The 16,558-nt window shown below is 31.8% G+C and overlaps 1 protein-coding gene across 2 annotated transcripts in view; it reads left to right on the top strand.

The window, feature by feature from the left end:
* LOC143253613 (RRP12-like protein) overlaps positions 1-16,558 on the top strand; it is a 137,226-nt gene that overhangs the window by 100,737 nt on the left and 19,931 nt on the right. For both annotated transcript variants that reach the window (XM_076507730.1, XM_076507731.1), the window contains exons 20-23: positions 5,120-5,187; positions 8,237-8,330; positions 12,542-12,700; positions 15,402-15,482. In XM_076507730.1, coding sequence (XP_076363845.1) covers positions 5,120-5,187; positions 8,237-8,330; positions 12,542-12,700; positions 15,402-15,482 — 402 coding nt within the window. The remainder of the gene's footprint in view (positions 1-5,119; positions 5,188-8,236; positions 8,331-12,541; positions 12,701-15,401; positions 15,483-16,558) is intronic.

Below are 16,558 nucleotides of genomic sequence, written 5' to 3'. Positions count from 1 at the left end.
ATTAGCTGCCCACAGCTTTACAACATGCCTTATCAAAGATGTGTTTGTGTTCCCTAATTAGTACTGTAATTTTGCATTATCACTACCCTCTAATTAAGTAATTGTGCTATATGGTTAAAGATAAACACTTTCTCCAACAGTATTTCATGGATATGTTCTGGATTTTTATGTGCTGTTAATATAATTTGGTGATTTCAATGCTGCAGAGCAGTTGTTCGTAATATTGAACTGTTTAGTTGTTATTTGTTCCTTATTCATGAAATGATCCAATAGTATGTAAGTCATATCTTTTCCCTTACATTTCAATGTTTAAAATGAATATCCTTTGTAAGCCCTAATGCAAATGTAAGGAGAGAAATTCCCATTTGTTTCATATAAACTAACACAACTTGGAAGTAAGAAGTGGTACTAGCAGTCAGCCAGCTTGGGGGTCACTTTGACGTTCATGCACTCTGTATGAAAGAGAATTATGTTTGTTTACGCAGCTCTCACTCTCTCTAGTACTCGGCCTCACGTTGGAACACACTCTCAGTTGGGATTAATAAAAGGAAATCAAAATCAGTGACTCATTTTCAAACAAGGACACCAACACACAAGACAAGAGTCAGACATCACCCACCAAAACATAAACCGGTCATACTACACATAGTGTTGATTATGCAACACTACCTGTGCTACCCAAGAAGAGGCAGCAAGTAGATGGTCCTACAAACACATGTGGTGCAAGTAAGGAGGACAGTGGTGGTCATGATGGTGAGAAAGCTGATATGACTAGTGCAGGACCCCAGCTGCAAGAGGGCACCACTCTCACCCAGGGTGAAAACTGCCACCAGGACCCAAGGACCTGAGCCAGTTTCCAGATAGTGGTCCTACCTGTCCAGACTTCAAGAGATACTCGGTCACAGAATACAGTCAAGGTCATTCAACAAGAATTGGCGTGATCAGCACTTGTGGTTGGAGTACTCTGTGACCCAAGATGCTGCATTCTGCTTTGCATGTCATCTTTTCAGTCACACACACTTCAGTAAAATTGAGAAGTCCTTCACCCATGAAGACTTCTGGAACTGGAAGAAGGTGACTACATCACTGAAGTCCCATGATAACTCTGCAGGACACAAGTTTGCCATGCAAGCTTGGGCAAAGTTTAAATTGCAGAAAACAAAGGGTGCAAGAATCCAACATGCTCTCAATGCAAGCCATGCTAAAACTGTGGAGGAAAACCGACATTACATAATAGCCGTGATAGATGCACTGCTCTTCACAGCCTGCCAGAATGAAGCCCCAAGAGGTCACAGGGAAGGTAGTCAGTCAGATAACAGGGGCAATATCCTGGAAATTCTTATGATTTCCAGGTATGATAAAATCATAAAGAAGAAGTTGAGTGGTTCTGACAATGCTAAGTACATGCACCATGATATGCAAAACGAACTTATTGACATCATAACTGAAATAATCTTGAAGGATATCAGCAAAGAGGTCATGGAAGCTGAGCATTTTGCTTTAATGGTGGATGAAACAAAGAACAGCTGTCCATTGTGGTAAGGTACCTCCACCAACAGAGCCTTCATGAAGCATTCCTGGACTTCACAGCTGCTGAGGGTCTGGATGCAGATTCATTGTTCAAGAAAATCATGGAGACTCTGGCTAAATATGGTATTGACCATAATGCCTGCATTGGCCAGTGCTATGATGGAGTTGCAGTCATGTCAGAGCACATCAGTGGCGTACAGGAGAGGTTCCGGAGAGAGGTGTCTCAGGCTGTGCATGTCCACCGCTATGCACACAGGCTCAACCTTGTGCTAGTTGATTGTGTGCACAACGTCCAGGCTGCAGCAGAGTTCTTTGTGAGAATTCAGAAGCTGTACAAATTCTTCTCTACATCGGTTGTGCATGAAGAATTTCTGAAGGTATAGAAGGAGCTTGAACTTGTGAACCAGCACATAGAGTTGAAGCAACTGTTAGACACAAGATGGGCCTGCGAACATGCTGCTTGTCTGGCTGTGAAAAGAACCCTCCCTGCCATTGTGACAACCCTAAAACATCTTGTGGAGCAGACAGTGTCCACAGAGCCACTGAATCAAAGGGCCTGTGCATCCTCCTAGATCAGCAGTTCGTAACCAGTCTAGTGGCCATAGAAAAACTACTGCTGATGACAAAACAGCTATCAGACTATATCCAGTCACCTGATCTGCAGCTAGCCTCTGCAGAGGATCTAGTACAATCTGTCATCTCTGGTCTCTCAGAAATGAGAACTGAAGCAGGATGGAAAGACTTGGAAGAGTCTGCTGAGGATATATGTAAGAAAGTGGGAATACGCACTGAGATGGTGTGTCAAGGTGGACAGGGATCTGCTTCCAGACACCTGGACGAATTCATAATCACATCTAATACTGGCCAAAGAGATGAACCAACAGCAGATTCCAGGAGACACACCTTCTATGCCATCATAGACAGGATGCTCAATGAGCTGAATAGAAGATTCTTCTTTGATGGGTGCAACTGCACTGAACCCCAAACACTCCATATTTCTGGACAAGCAAGCACTCTTAGAAATGGCAGCAAACTATGGTGTGGCAGAGGATGACCTCCCAGTGGAAGTCCAACAGTTGAACCGGCTAATTGCCAGGAAGAAAGAAAGTGGCAGGAAGTATCCACACCATTGGAGCTTGCAACCATGCTGGAGCCATACAAAGATGCCTGTCACTTCAGCTGCCTGTGAGAGAAGTTTCTCATGTCTGTAGCTTCTCAAGACATACTTGCGCAGCAGCAGTGGTAACAACCACATCAGCAACCTTGCTGTCATATCAGTAAACTCCAGGAGGGCAAAACAACTCAATATTGATACTGTTATAGACACATTTGCTGCCAATCACCAGAACAGGTGCACTGTTTTGAAGTAATATTGACTATAAACACAACATGATGAAAGATAGTTAACCTGATAGTGACCATACTTTTCCTCAGTGTATTAACTTCACATGGGATAATTCGTTTCTGCTATGTAAACTATGTCTTTATGTTATATTTCTTTTGATTTGTAGCTTTACTTTTAACGGTATATTAAATGTTCAATCTGAGCTAATCTTGATTTTCTTTATTATTATGGTGGAATTTAGGTGAGCTTCCTCTTTCACATACAGTCATGTGAAAATGTTAGGACAACCTATGAAAGCCTGTGTATTTTTGTAACATTTTTGGATATATAGATATTTAATCTCAATTTTAACAATATTGAGAGATTGTAGGAATATAACTAAACAATTAAACCTGAAGAAAAGACTTTTCAAGATCTTCTGTAAATGTAATTCTACAAATGTGCATATTCTAACTGAGGAAAAAGTTAGGACACCCCCACATTTATTCCCACTTAAAATGGCTCAACTCACACACAGGTGTATCACACCAGGTGCACATTATTAGAAGATCATTACTCAGCATTTTGAATGAGGCTTGCCCTATTTAAACCTTGGAGATTTAGTTTGGTGTGTTCCTGACTGTTGTTCCATGGTGAGAGCATAAGAGCTATCTGAGGCCTTCAGAAAGAAAATTGTAGTAGCTTATGAGCCTGGTAAGGGATTTAAAAGGATCCCAAAAGATTTTGAAATTAGCCATTCCACTGTCTGGAAAATAGTCAACAAGTGGAGGGCTTTCAAAACAACTACCAACATGCCCAGGTCTGGTCTTTCAAGCAAGTTTACCCCGAGAGCAGACTGCAAGATTGTGAAAGAGGTCTCCAAACACCCTAACATGTCATCACGGGACATACAGCAGGCTCTGGCTACTGTTGATGTGAAAGTGCATGCCTCTACAATCAGAAAGAGACTGCACAAGCTTAACTTGCATGGGAGGTGTGCAAGAAGGAAACCTTTGCTCTCTAAGAGAAACATCAAGGGCAGACTGAACTTTGCCAGAGAGAATGTAGACAAAGACCAGGACTTCTGGAGTAATGTTGGGCAAACTTTCTTCAGACCGATGTCAGAGACTGGTAGATGGCTACAAGAAGTGTCTCACTGCAGTTTTTTCAGCCAAAGGGGGTAACACTAGCTGTTAGGGGGTAGGGTGTTTTAACTTTTTCCTCAATTAGAATATGCATTTTTGTAGAATTACATTTACAGAAGATCTTGAAAAGTCTTTTCTTCAGGTTTAATTGTTTAAGTGTTAGGATAAAGAAAATAATAGATAAAATATAAAGTTTTACTGAAAAAAAATTATAATATCTCTTTGTACTTAGACCAGTTAAACCTTTAGTTTATACATATTTTTTGTGTATAAAGTACATGTAATATTTGCTAAAACCTAACAAAATTTTGTGAAGATACGCTTATAACAAGAAAAGTAATAGTATGTACACTTTCACAGGGTTACTCAAAATGACAGTCTGTAAAGAGGGAGTTATTTAGTAGAATGATGAAGAAACATTGATACACCATTCTGTCATGTATGAATGTGCTTTAATCTGGAAAATTTGTAATTTTAACTGAAAATTAAAAAAACATTTTTTGAAAAGAATGATGTTACTAAGTTTATTTTCACTGTTTCTTGTATTTTTAGTGTTCTTATGTAGCAATTACTTTGAAAACATTGCTTACAGTATTACTTTAACACCTTACATGCTCATGTATATATTTATATTAATTAAATACAATTTTTTTTCTGTTTTATTTTAGCGGCTGTGTATGATGAATGCTGTAATTGTAAAATGAAAGCTTTAATTTCATTCAGTATGTGAAGTGTGGAAATATAATAATTCTGAAACCCTTCCCTCTAAAATAATCTTTACTTTTTTTAAATTGTAATTTGTACTCTGCTCTTAACTATGTCATAAATTTATGATGCACTGTTCATCTTTAACCTGTTGTTCTTTAAGAAATTGTAAAGTTTGCACTTGTAAATTTTATCATAGTTATTTGTAAAGCAGAAAACTGAAATTAATTTTGGATTACTCTTAACATATCTTATTAAACTAAGACTTTCATAACAGCTTTTGAATCTGAAGATAACTAATATCCAGTTGAGTGATTGGTTGGACATTTTTATGTAAATCTGTTAGACAAGAAATTTTAAATCAAGAATATATAGAACACTTTGCTGAAGTTTAAGCTATTTTATTTTTTTTCAGTTATGCAGTAGCTTGTTTGACAAATGTTTACTGAAGTTAAAAGAATCAAACATTACTTCCTTTAACAGGTTAGTATCATCTTATATCAATTTAATGGTTAACTTAAAAGTGCTTTCAAATCTTTGTAACAACATGAGATTATTTAAAATAGTTTAAAAAGTAAATTAAAAACTAGCTATAAAATTTTAAGTAATTTTATTAGGCTGACTTGAAATCTCTACAGAGGGCTTTTTGTGTGTAAAATATTGATATTGGTTTTGGTGTTGTAATTAGAATATCAGAAAAACATGTAGGTTCAATGAGTCTTGATACAAAATGATTAAAGCCATGCAACCTGAGTGCTTTCAAAAGGTAGACCTTCTTCAAGGGCAAACTGGGAATGGTGGTGTAATAGAATGAGTGACATATAAAGAGAGTTGGGTGATTCTTGATGATGAGAAACCCACTTGAAGTAAAAATGTCTCTCAGAATGACTGGTATGGGTATTAACACTTTCACTAATAAAGTAGAGAACAACATTTCGACCTTCCTAGGTCATTTTCAGGTTAAGAAAGAGAGAGTTTGAATGTGACTGTTGATGGACACTTCTTAGGGATGAGAGTAAAAATGAGTATGGGATTGTAGGGGCGTTACAGGTGAATGTTAGTTTGTTAATTAGTGTAGGTATAAAGATGTTCTTTTATATTGGTTTAATTTTGGTTTTAATTGCTGTGTAAGTAGGGCTTCTTTGATTTTGCATTTGTTTATATTTGTTTCCCCACTTTATATCCGGGTGTTTTCCATGGTTATGTTGTGTTTATTTGATTTGCAGTGTTCAAAAACGTGCGAAGGTGTTTTTTTTGTTTTTTTGTTCTTTGAATTTAGTTTTAATTTGTCTGCTTGCTTCTCTGATATAGAAGTTGTGGCAGTTGTTACATTGTATTTTATAAATTATATTGGTGTCGTGTTTGTCAGTGTAGTTTTTACATTGTATGGACTTTAGTTTTGTACCTGGTTTTTGAATAAATTGGATGTTTACTGGAATGTTTATTTTGTTATAAGTTTTTTCCAAATGTTGGTTATTTTTTTGCTGATGTTGGGAACATATGGTATGCAGCAGTATAAGGTTTTGTAGTTTGTTGTAGCTTGGGATTTATTGTTTGTTTGTTCTTAGTCTTGGTGTGTGTGTGTTTACTTTTTGGAGGAAATTTGTTGATGTTGATGAACTGTTGTTTTGTTTTGTTGATTTCATCATTAATTTTATTAAGTGAGCATAGTTTTGTAGCTGTATTTATTTGGTTTCTTAATCTTTTGAGTTTTTTGTTTTGCTTCATGTGCTGAGTCTCAGGAAATATTTATTCCAGTATGGGTGATTTTTCTTTGGATTTCTATTTGGAATTGTGTATCAGTTCTTGTTATCTTGAGGTTGAGAAATGTCATTTGGCTTGTTTTTTTTCCTATTCACAGGTGAACTTAATGTTGAGGGTATATAGAGTTAATGTGGATGAAAAAAACTAAGTGTGTGTTCTGTCTTTATCTGTTTTTCTATTTTTCTCACTCATCTGACATTATCTGTATGTTTATTACTTAGTAGTCTGCTGGCTGTATATTTTTTATGTCAGTTACTTTCGCAAGATGTTAATAATCTTGACATTAATGAGTTACAAACACAACCTACAACTCTTTCTGATTTACACAGCTAAATCTGTTATAATATTTTATTTTAACATAATTACTTCTAACTTCCCTGTTATGGAGAATACAAACATGTATATCATGACAATTGCTAATTTAAACACAGTTGAACCTCATGGAATCAATTTAGATCGTGGAATCAGTGATCTCTGGTTATTGGTTTCATCTCCATTAGAAGAACAAAATTGTATTATTTGCTCATTTATTTTATGTAGCACAAACCCTCTTTTTCTCAAATTTACTATCTATTTAAGATAATTTTCCCTACTTTTTTGCATAAATGAATTAGCTTGACATATTTTTTTCAAGCACTCTTCAGATGTCATTTATTTCACTTGAGAATAGTTTTCTTTCTTTCTTTTTAAACTATTTCTAAGGCAAAATAGCCCTAACACCTTTTCACATAATGCTCTCTCTACTGGCCACATTGTACAAAAAGTGGAACATACAAGAGCACAGAGAAAAGAAAAAATATACTAAACATTTCCTGGAAGACAAGATGACCTTCATGATACCATTCAATTCTCTTTATGTATAACTCATTTGATTACATCACTATTCCCTGTTTGCCTCTGAAGAAGAAAGGTCTGCATTTCTAATGTTCTTGGGTGATAAGAGTTTCATAATTTTAAATTTCTATGTTATAGTTTACTGCTTTAAATATTGTAGATATTGAATTAATGAGTGATTTTCAAATCAAGTTAATAAATGATGAGCTTTTGTCATTTTGTAATTACATTTTTTTAACCTGACTGCTTTTTAGTCAGATAAAACTCTGTGCCACAAAACAATTCTATATTTTATAAGCAAATGTACCAATACATGAGCTTAATAACATGGTTTACTTAAGTTTTAATTTTTTGAATTTAATACTTTAAATAAAAGAAAAATGTTATGTTAAAATGAAAATATTCTCAATTTATATCGCCAATCTCTTTGCATAAACTTGAAATTGGAACTAACAGAGTGAGTCATTTAGAATTGGATATGATAAAACAGAGTTAATGGGATTGTAGAATAGTCTTAGCAGTACAATTCAAGTATGATAGACTATTTTTTCTTGCATATGGCATTGAATAAAAATTTCTTTTGCTTTTTTGTTATTTTTCTTATTATTATAAGAATACTTATGTAGTTTAATTTCTTTCATAATTTGTAAAACAATTTTTTTTATAAGAATATGACCAAAACATTTCATATTTCTGTTTTGCTTCTTACAGAAATGAATGTTGTAATATCTTTTAGTTGAGTTTTTTTTATTAAAATCTGTTAACCAATTTTTGAATGTTGTGGTGTAAATATTCCAGTTTTATTTTTTTCATATATTCACATTTTCTGTTTTGTGTTTCTTTTCTGTTTAAGATGTAATTTTTCTCAATAGCAAAATTAAGCAAAAGTTATTAATGAAACAAAGAATAATATAATTTTGCATTTTTATTTTAGATGTTCAGTTTTGGATTTGACTAGAGCACTTCTGATTTATGTCAGTGAAGATCAAGTGAAAGAATTGTATTTTTACTGCAAACCTTTGCTTCAAGTATGTGTTAATTTAGGAAAAAATAATTTGCTATAAGAATAGTTTATAATAACTGCTGTTATAATAATTCCACATAAATTCAAAACATTTTATGCTTCATAAGCAAATTAAGAAAAAAATAATAGCTACTTAATCTGTATATTATATAAATTAATGTATATACTATAAGTTATTTAAATTTGAATCTGAGAATGGTATAAAACTTGTTTTTTTAATGTTTTATTTTATTACAGAGGAGCTAGTATTGATTAAATACAGGTGTGTTGGGTAAAACTTTGTAGTGTTATCTATTAAAAAAGCATTAGTTGCTTTTGTACAGGATTTCAGTTTTGTTTTTCTTAAACAGATCAAATTATTATAAATCATTAGCTATTCCATTATTTATAAGTTTAAGAAGCATAAAATTTTCTCAGAATGAAAGAATTAGGAATAATTAGTGTAAAGGCCTGAAGTAAAATATTTATTATATCCTCTTTCAAAAGGTATGTTCATAGTTATGTAAACAGATGTTTTCCTAAAATTTATTGAAGTGTTAGGTTTTGTTAAGTTGTTAACCAAAGAAAGTACCTAAACAGTACTTTACGCTCATTGAGGATAACATACCATTTAAATTACATCACTTTCTCTCTTTCCACGCACACACACACACACACACACACACACCTGTATATGTACATATAATCGAAATCAAAAGTGTATATATCTATATGTACTTTTGGTTTTTAGTTAAAGTTTAATTCATATTTACCTGTATAATTTAATTTTGTATACAAGGTGCTAAAATTAAGTAATGACTTAGACTTATTTCTGATTGACTTGCATTTCTTTGAAATCAACAAAATTGCAAATGCCAAACTTTTTCTGATTCTTCACTTCTTGTGTTTAAACTCCATTTTTTCCAATATAAATAAAATTTTTTGCTATTTTGTGGAAATGATAACTTTACATCTGTGAACCTTAAAGTTTGTATAAAGAATTACTTACACAGTTAATGATTTTAGTAGATGCAATGGTGCACTTAAAACTTCTTACTCCTATTGTAGGGTGTCCAGCCACAGGAAAGTTTACAAAAATATTTACCCTGCAGGGAAAATACAGGAAATTTGAAAAGTTCCTGAAAAGCAGGGAATTTCACTGGCCAGATTACGTCTTTTTCAATTTGTTCTATTGTCCAATTCAATGTAAATCCAATTTATGGCAATGGAGAAGGGGTGCAGGATTGATCAATAATCTATCATTTTTTAAAACTTAAAAATGACTGTTATTGACTTTACATGTCATATAATAATGTTCAAAGCTAGCATGCATGTAAAGCCAAAATGAAAATGAGCAACTGTTGTCCCAGAGCTCAATATTAAGAGTGTATCCATTTCTGTTCTGCATCTTGCAGCATAAACAAAACCATGCCATGATAATTGTTACCAACCAAACCAAACCTGATAAGATGTGGAAACATTCCAACAACAACAAAAAACAAAACAAAACAAAAAAATCAGGAAGATTCTATAAAATAAACGCACATGATTTAGAGGCATCAGATATTTTTAGCATAGTCTAGATTAGGTTTGCATTTTTCCCACCCATCTGATGACATACTTTATAATTTTGGGTGAGACACCCTTTTAATTTCTCGAGTTCAGTGCCACATCTGAAAAGTAAAAATGGATGTGAAATATGTGACAGGTTATAGATGGAGGAATATGATTTGTTTGTGACAATTCTGAAAAACATTAGCAGTTTGTTTTCACTTACCTCAAAAATATTATTGCACTAATTGAATTTTTTTTTATTGGGTAATTTTGACAAGGGACCAAAGTTTTAATATTCTGATTGTATTTTTATACATTGTACATTAATATTATATTTTTTTTAAAAACAGCATGATTTATTCATCTTATAGAGAATGGTACTTTTACAGTTATTTTACAAAACTGTGAAACAATGTTATGCTTTGTTGTAACACCCTTACAATTGCATAAATAAAGATAATTTAGTGGTCAAAATTGAAATGTGTTGATGAAAGATTACTGAAGTCACATAATCAAGCACATGCTTATATAAGTATCAAAACTGAGAAGGACAAATCTAAACAAGAGACAGTGGAAGCCGAGCAAGAGTTCATTCACAAAATGAAAAGGCTTAAAATGCTGGTAGATGAAGTACAATCATCTTTGAATGGTTTAGATAAATTTGTGTGATGGGCTTTGAAAAGCAACAATAAGAAGGAAAGTAGAAAAATGTTAATAAGGCCAACAACCATGAAGGACAAGGTTAATTATATAGTTGGAATAGAAATTGCAAAGCAAAAGGGAAAGCTTTTGATGTTATCAGCAAAACGTGTTAAAAAATATACGTAAGAGTTTTCATATTAGTCTTTGAATCCTGCTGACAAAACTCTTTTAAATTTTGTTTGATTGTATTGTGGTTTTTAGTATCTACCTTGTTTTATTTTATACATGTTCACTGATTATGCTGGGTATGATGAACTCGCATGCAAAAGCATGTTAATTAGTTTGTTTTTATGTTTTATTTTGATGTTCTAATTATGTTCTGAAGCTTGTTGATGAACACATTTTTCAGGTTAATACAGTTTTTTATAACAAGTTTAATTTTAAGAGGCTGGAAAAGTGTATCATAATGATGTGTAACAATCAAATCAGTTGACTGTTTAACTTTAAAGCATGTTGCATATAATTTTTAATGCATGGGCTTTGAAAATGTCATACTAAAGATTAAATGTATAATTGGCTTGACGACGAAAGGTGGAAGACTTTCAAAATGTCATCCTATATACTTGCATCTCCACAACGGGCAGTTGCCGTCCATTCTACAAAGTTTCAACACTAACATGTTAGTTTGCACTGTAAGAAGCTCCTCAAAAGGTAGCAAAGCCTTTGTGAAAGAACAAACATTTGACAGACTGTACATCATACATGGAACATTGCCTTCCAGAATGTTTTAAGCAATTCATGTGAAAAGTCTATTGGTTCATAGGTATTTTGTGGAAGAGGATAGCATAAATCCTTGTTTCATTGTTTAATCCTTTATGCTGGCACATGTAGCCAAACAGGGTTAGTGTTCTATCTTGCATAATTACCATTCTCCTGTTAGCAACTAAAGCTCATCTCTACTGTGCACTTTGTAAAAAAAAATTAAATATCACATTATAATACAAGTTTGTGGCAGTCACAAAGCAATAAAAATATTTTACATTCTTCATGACATGTTGGAAATTCCTTATATTTTGCTCAATAGCAAAATGTGCATTTTTCATTACATTTGTTCAAGAACCTCTAGACCAGGACTATTAATTTAACAAATGTCCATCTCACGTGTGTAGAGTATTTTTTTGTACAGTTGCTGACAGTGTTTTTTCCTCTCTCTTGTTCTTGATGAATTATCATATATGTAATAAATTTTTATATATGCAACTAGCTGGAAGATACTTTCTGAGTATGGATATGGTTCCTGGATGACCATTCTGTGAACTTTACTTGTGATATTGATAGTCTTTTATGTGTTGGGATGCTGTTTAGATTGTCTTAGATGCTCATTGGTGCTGTGATCTTTCTGTGGTGATGCCTTTTGCAATGTTAGGGATATTTATCTTTGATTTTCCATGGGCTGTGATTATTCTTGCTATTTTGTCATAATGAATATCCTCTTTAGAATGAGTCTGTGATATCTTGAACTAGAAATTGTTAACCAAGTATATAGCAACTAAACATAGTATCATAAATTCAACTGCAACAACATCCTACTGCATTAGCTTATTCAAATAATTTTTAAGGAGTGCAGTTAAGCCTTTTATCTTTTGTATGTAAACTAATAATCATTTTTCTTAGTTATCAACAGTGTTTAATCCACAACTTTAACATTTATAGTTTTTTTTATAAAACCAAAACTTTTCTTGTATTTTGGATTTAATTTTTGTTGGTACTCCTGTGAATTCCAAATATAATCAAGTAAAGTCTTAAAATATGGTTAAATTTAATTTGTCTGCATTAGTAAACATGCAAAAGTTATGCTCTACTTTGTGGAACTATCTAGAGAACATTTGTATTTCAAATTTAATCTCTTAATTATACAAAAAAAATGTTTAGTAATTCCTCATTGTAACTTTTTTATGCTTTCAAAACAAATATTATATTTAAGAAACAATTTGACAAAAGGAAGCCTAGATTGTTTCATGAGATGTTTTTTTTCTCCAGCACGAAGACCACACCATACAAAAGAAAACATATCGTATACTAGAAGAGTTGTGTCAGGGTCGAAGTGAAGGCTGTCGTTCATTTGTCCAAGAAAATCTGCCTGATCTTCAAGAATTACTTACTGATGCTTTATCCAAGTCTTTTCCTTCAGCAAAAGCTGTAAGAAAAATTGTTTTTTATTTCTGAGTACTGAAACTTTGCATTCTATGGATGCTATGAAAAATTTTGAATATGTAATGTATGAATTTTTCTACATTATGCTTCATTTATTTTATGCTACATTTCCTTAGTTTCTAACAGGAGAAAGAAAAATCTGCATAAAATTTTCAGCTACATTTTAAAACAACTGATGTTGTATTATAAGCTTGAAAAATAATGGACGCAATAACATAAGGAGCTCAGTTTAACCTGTCAGTTATGTGTTGGGTGGAATTTACTTGCTTCATAACCATAAAAGTATCAATAAGAGTAATTATACTGTGACTTTTTGAATATGTATGTATATTTTTACAAATTTTTACAGGTTACTTGTAAACATTACAAGGCTTTTGTACACAAAATGTTAGGTTTATGAATTAAGTTTTAAGGTGTTTTTATTAATATTTTCTTTCAGAATCTTGACTGTGCAACATGCATAGTAACTTTCATTTTATGATTTAAAAACTAGTGTATCAGAAAATTCTCAAATTTCACATATGCAGTCCCTCCAGATAATTATCAAATGCTTTTTAAGAACTGTTATTTTCACTCTTAAATCAAAATCTCTGTACATGTTTGATAGATTTGACCAGTCTCATAACACCCATAAAAAACAAATTGGGCAATTACTACAAATTGTGCTTTATTTTCTCTAGAATGACAACAAATTCCAGCTAAAACATAAATGTTTAAGCTAAATAGCTTAAATATCATGACATTATATATTTTATATATATTTTTATTATATTGACATTTCAGGCATTGCTGGTTAACTTGTTAGAAGTTACAGTGATGTGGCATATGTGCACTCATGTTATCATTTCCAAGAATATAAAACTGACCTGCCTTGGCTATGTTTTAAGTGGACTAGTATTTTGTAAAATACAGCACATTTTGTTTATAGTATGTTATATATGTATATACATTATTACTATTTACAAATAACTTTTAAACTTATTTTTCTTAAAACATAGAGCAGTAGAGTGCCTAATTTGTTTTAAATCATAAATTTTGTATTTTGACATCACAAACATAATTTGAACAAGTGCTGCATTCAACATACCACTTGGCACACAAAATCGATGTTTAGGTGTTTTTGTTTAATATTTATTCTTCAATTAAGAAATTAAATAATGCATAATATAAAAAATTAGATTTATATTCTATAGCTTCATACCAAACATAATGACATAAGTTTTTAAAACAGTAGTTCAATAACATTTTGAATGTGAGTCAACAAATTTAATGACATGGCTTTGACCTGTCACCTTTATGCCGGGTGTTGAAGACCACAAGATAAAACTGAGGGTATTTTGCACTGTATGCTAAGTGTTGGAAGTTAGTTTGCAAAGTATTGGGTTGAGGAATAATTTGTGAGCGTTTTTTCAAGTTAAAAAAATATATTCATAAATGAAACGCTTTCGCAAAATATTTCATGTCATTTGGTAGATAATTTTTTGCTCTAATAGATGGTGTGTTTGATTTTCATATGTCTTTAATTTTTGCTTTCATTTTCAGCTCATTAAATGGAATGTCAAGTGGACAAAATCGAGCATTTTCGACACCATTTGCTTTTTGCATTTAATTTCTTGCAATTTCGTTTAAAACAATGCATACTATATACCTAGGTATTACATGAAATAAAGTATCATAATAAATGTTTTGGGTGTAATGTGTTCATGCATTGAAGTATTGTATAGTCTTGCATGTAATGCTTGAATGAAATTATTTAAAAATGCTCACGAATTATTCCTCAACCTAATACTTAAAAATTAAAATTACTTCTGATATTTAGCACACTGAACATTGTTGTCGAAATGATTGGTGTCAAAGATCATGGAATTTACTTAATTTATTGTGGAAGTTGACAAAAATATAGGAGAGATAAAAAAATTTAATAAATCAGAACTCAAGAAACATAACGCTTTCAGCAGGTATACCATCTTAAAACACTAGTGTTATTAGGTTGTTTCATACTAGAAGAAAATTAGTATGTTTTGAAGTGTCAAAAGTTTGGGTAAAAATCTTACAAATTAGTCAAACATGTAAAGAGAAAAGAACAATTCTGTGTGGAATTCTTCTGGTGTTTGTTTTCCTAAATAAATTTGAGATTGTTTGATAATTTATCATAACTTTCTTTTTAAAGTAATTTTACAGAGTGTAAAATAATTAGAAAATTGAACTTTATGGATATTTTTGTTGTTATTGTGCTTGTAGAATAAAAATGATTATTGATTTGAATTATATGAGATTTGGGAAAACCTTGCTCTAAAGATAAACAGATTTGTAGTTTCTTTAAGAATCGAATGTTTAAAACTAACAAGTTTTTTTATAATTTTAATACAATTTCAGTGTAATCAGCTAATACCTACAATTTAATTCTAAAATAAGCCAATGGATTGAACAGTTTTTAAAAGTAATCTTACTGTTTGTTTCACTTATTTTTTAAGTAGTTTAAATTACTATGTATGTCTCCTAGCAAATGTACATTTTATACAAGATTGAATTTTCCATTTGAAACTTGTAAGATGATAAAAAGACAAAGTAAATATTTGCCTTGTAATTCATAATAATAGCTGATATAAATTGTTTTTACAAACACTGTAGTATTATTCTTCTGTCTTATATATATGTTTTATTCAGCACATTATTATATTTTAAGCCAAGACTTCGCTGTTTGCATTATGTTTTGGAACTACAAACAAAGCCAAATAAAGATTTTGTAGTGAGAATATTGCCCGAGGTAGGAAAGATGTTTTAGTTTTTATCTTTTCATTTCATTATAGTTTTATTTACTATTGTCTTAGTAATTTAATTTATATTTATCTAGCTATTCAATTCTTATATTTTTTAATTAATTGAACGTGTATTTTTTTTCTTTGGTACATTTCAGCCACTTTATATATGTTTAACAACTTAGACATACTATTTCTTAATTGTTATAGTTATTTTGTACCCCATGGTAAGTCATGTAATGTGTTTACAGTGTTTAAACAGTGCACAGGTTGTGTTGCAGTAATAGATCTTGATATACATTTTGTTTATATACTTTCCATTTATTGGTTATCTAACTTTGCAACTTGAGGTAGCACTTTTTTTTTTCACCTTACAATGCAATAGTTGAAATCTGTTGCTTTGAGCTTTGTCAGTTCTCCTGTGATAAGGAGGAGAGCTGTACAAATTAGGTTTTTATGTTTTTAGATGTGGGAAACAAATAATTAATTAAGAATGTAACCTTGGAGGTGGCAATGATTCCTAAAATTGTGAGTGAACGTTAAGAACTATTTACAAATTAATTCATTTTTATTGGGAGGGGATTCATTGTATCAGTGTCATAATGCTAGTGGTCTGTATTGAGAATGAGTTTACAGCATTTTTGTATTAACCAAGTACTTTTGAAAGGTTGATTTTTCTAGCACTTGGATTATAGGATTTTTATCATTTTGTATCAAGATTTATTGAACCTACATGTTTTTCTGACATCACTCATATTAACTAATAGAAGTACAGTTTATTTCTGCTTCAGTGGATTTTAAAAATTTAAAGACAATTGCTTGCATAATGTTGTTAGACTTAAACTGGTAATAATTATGTTTAATATTTGATGCATTTTATTTCTGAAAAATATAATTGAATATTTTCAAGGCATGGGCAGACAAGATCCTTGGGATTATTTTGAAAACACTCGCTGCTGAAGTTTAGCTGTTGTTTTTGGTACATGTCAGGAATAGTTGTGCTTATTTCATTCTTGGTTTTTGATACTGGGCTTTTGTTTCTGTTATTTGTCAGGCAGTATCTGTGTTTATTCTAATCACATTC

Source organism: Tachypleus tridentatus, chromosome 6 (genome assembly GCF_004210375.1).
Source record: "Tachypleus tridentatus isolate NWPU-2018 chromosome 6, ASM421037v1, whole genome shotgun sequence".
Taxonomy (NCBI): domain Eukaryota; kingdom Metazoa; phylum Arthropoda; class Merostomata; order Xiphosura; family Limulidae; genus Tachypleus; species Tachypleus tridentatus.
The sequence above is the reverse complement of the archived record's forward strand: the minus strand, read 5'-3'. Positions and strand labels throughout refer to the sequence as shown.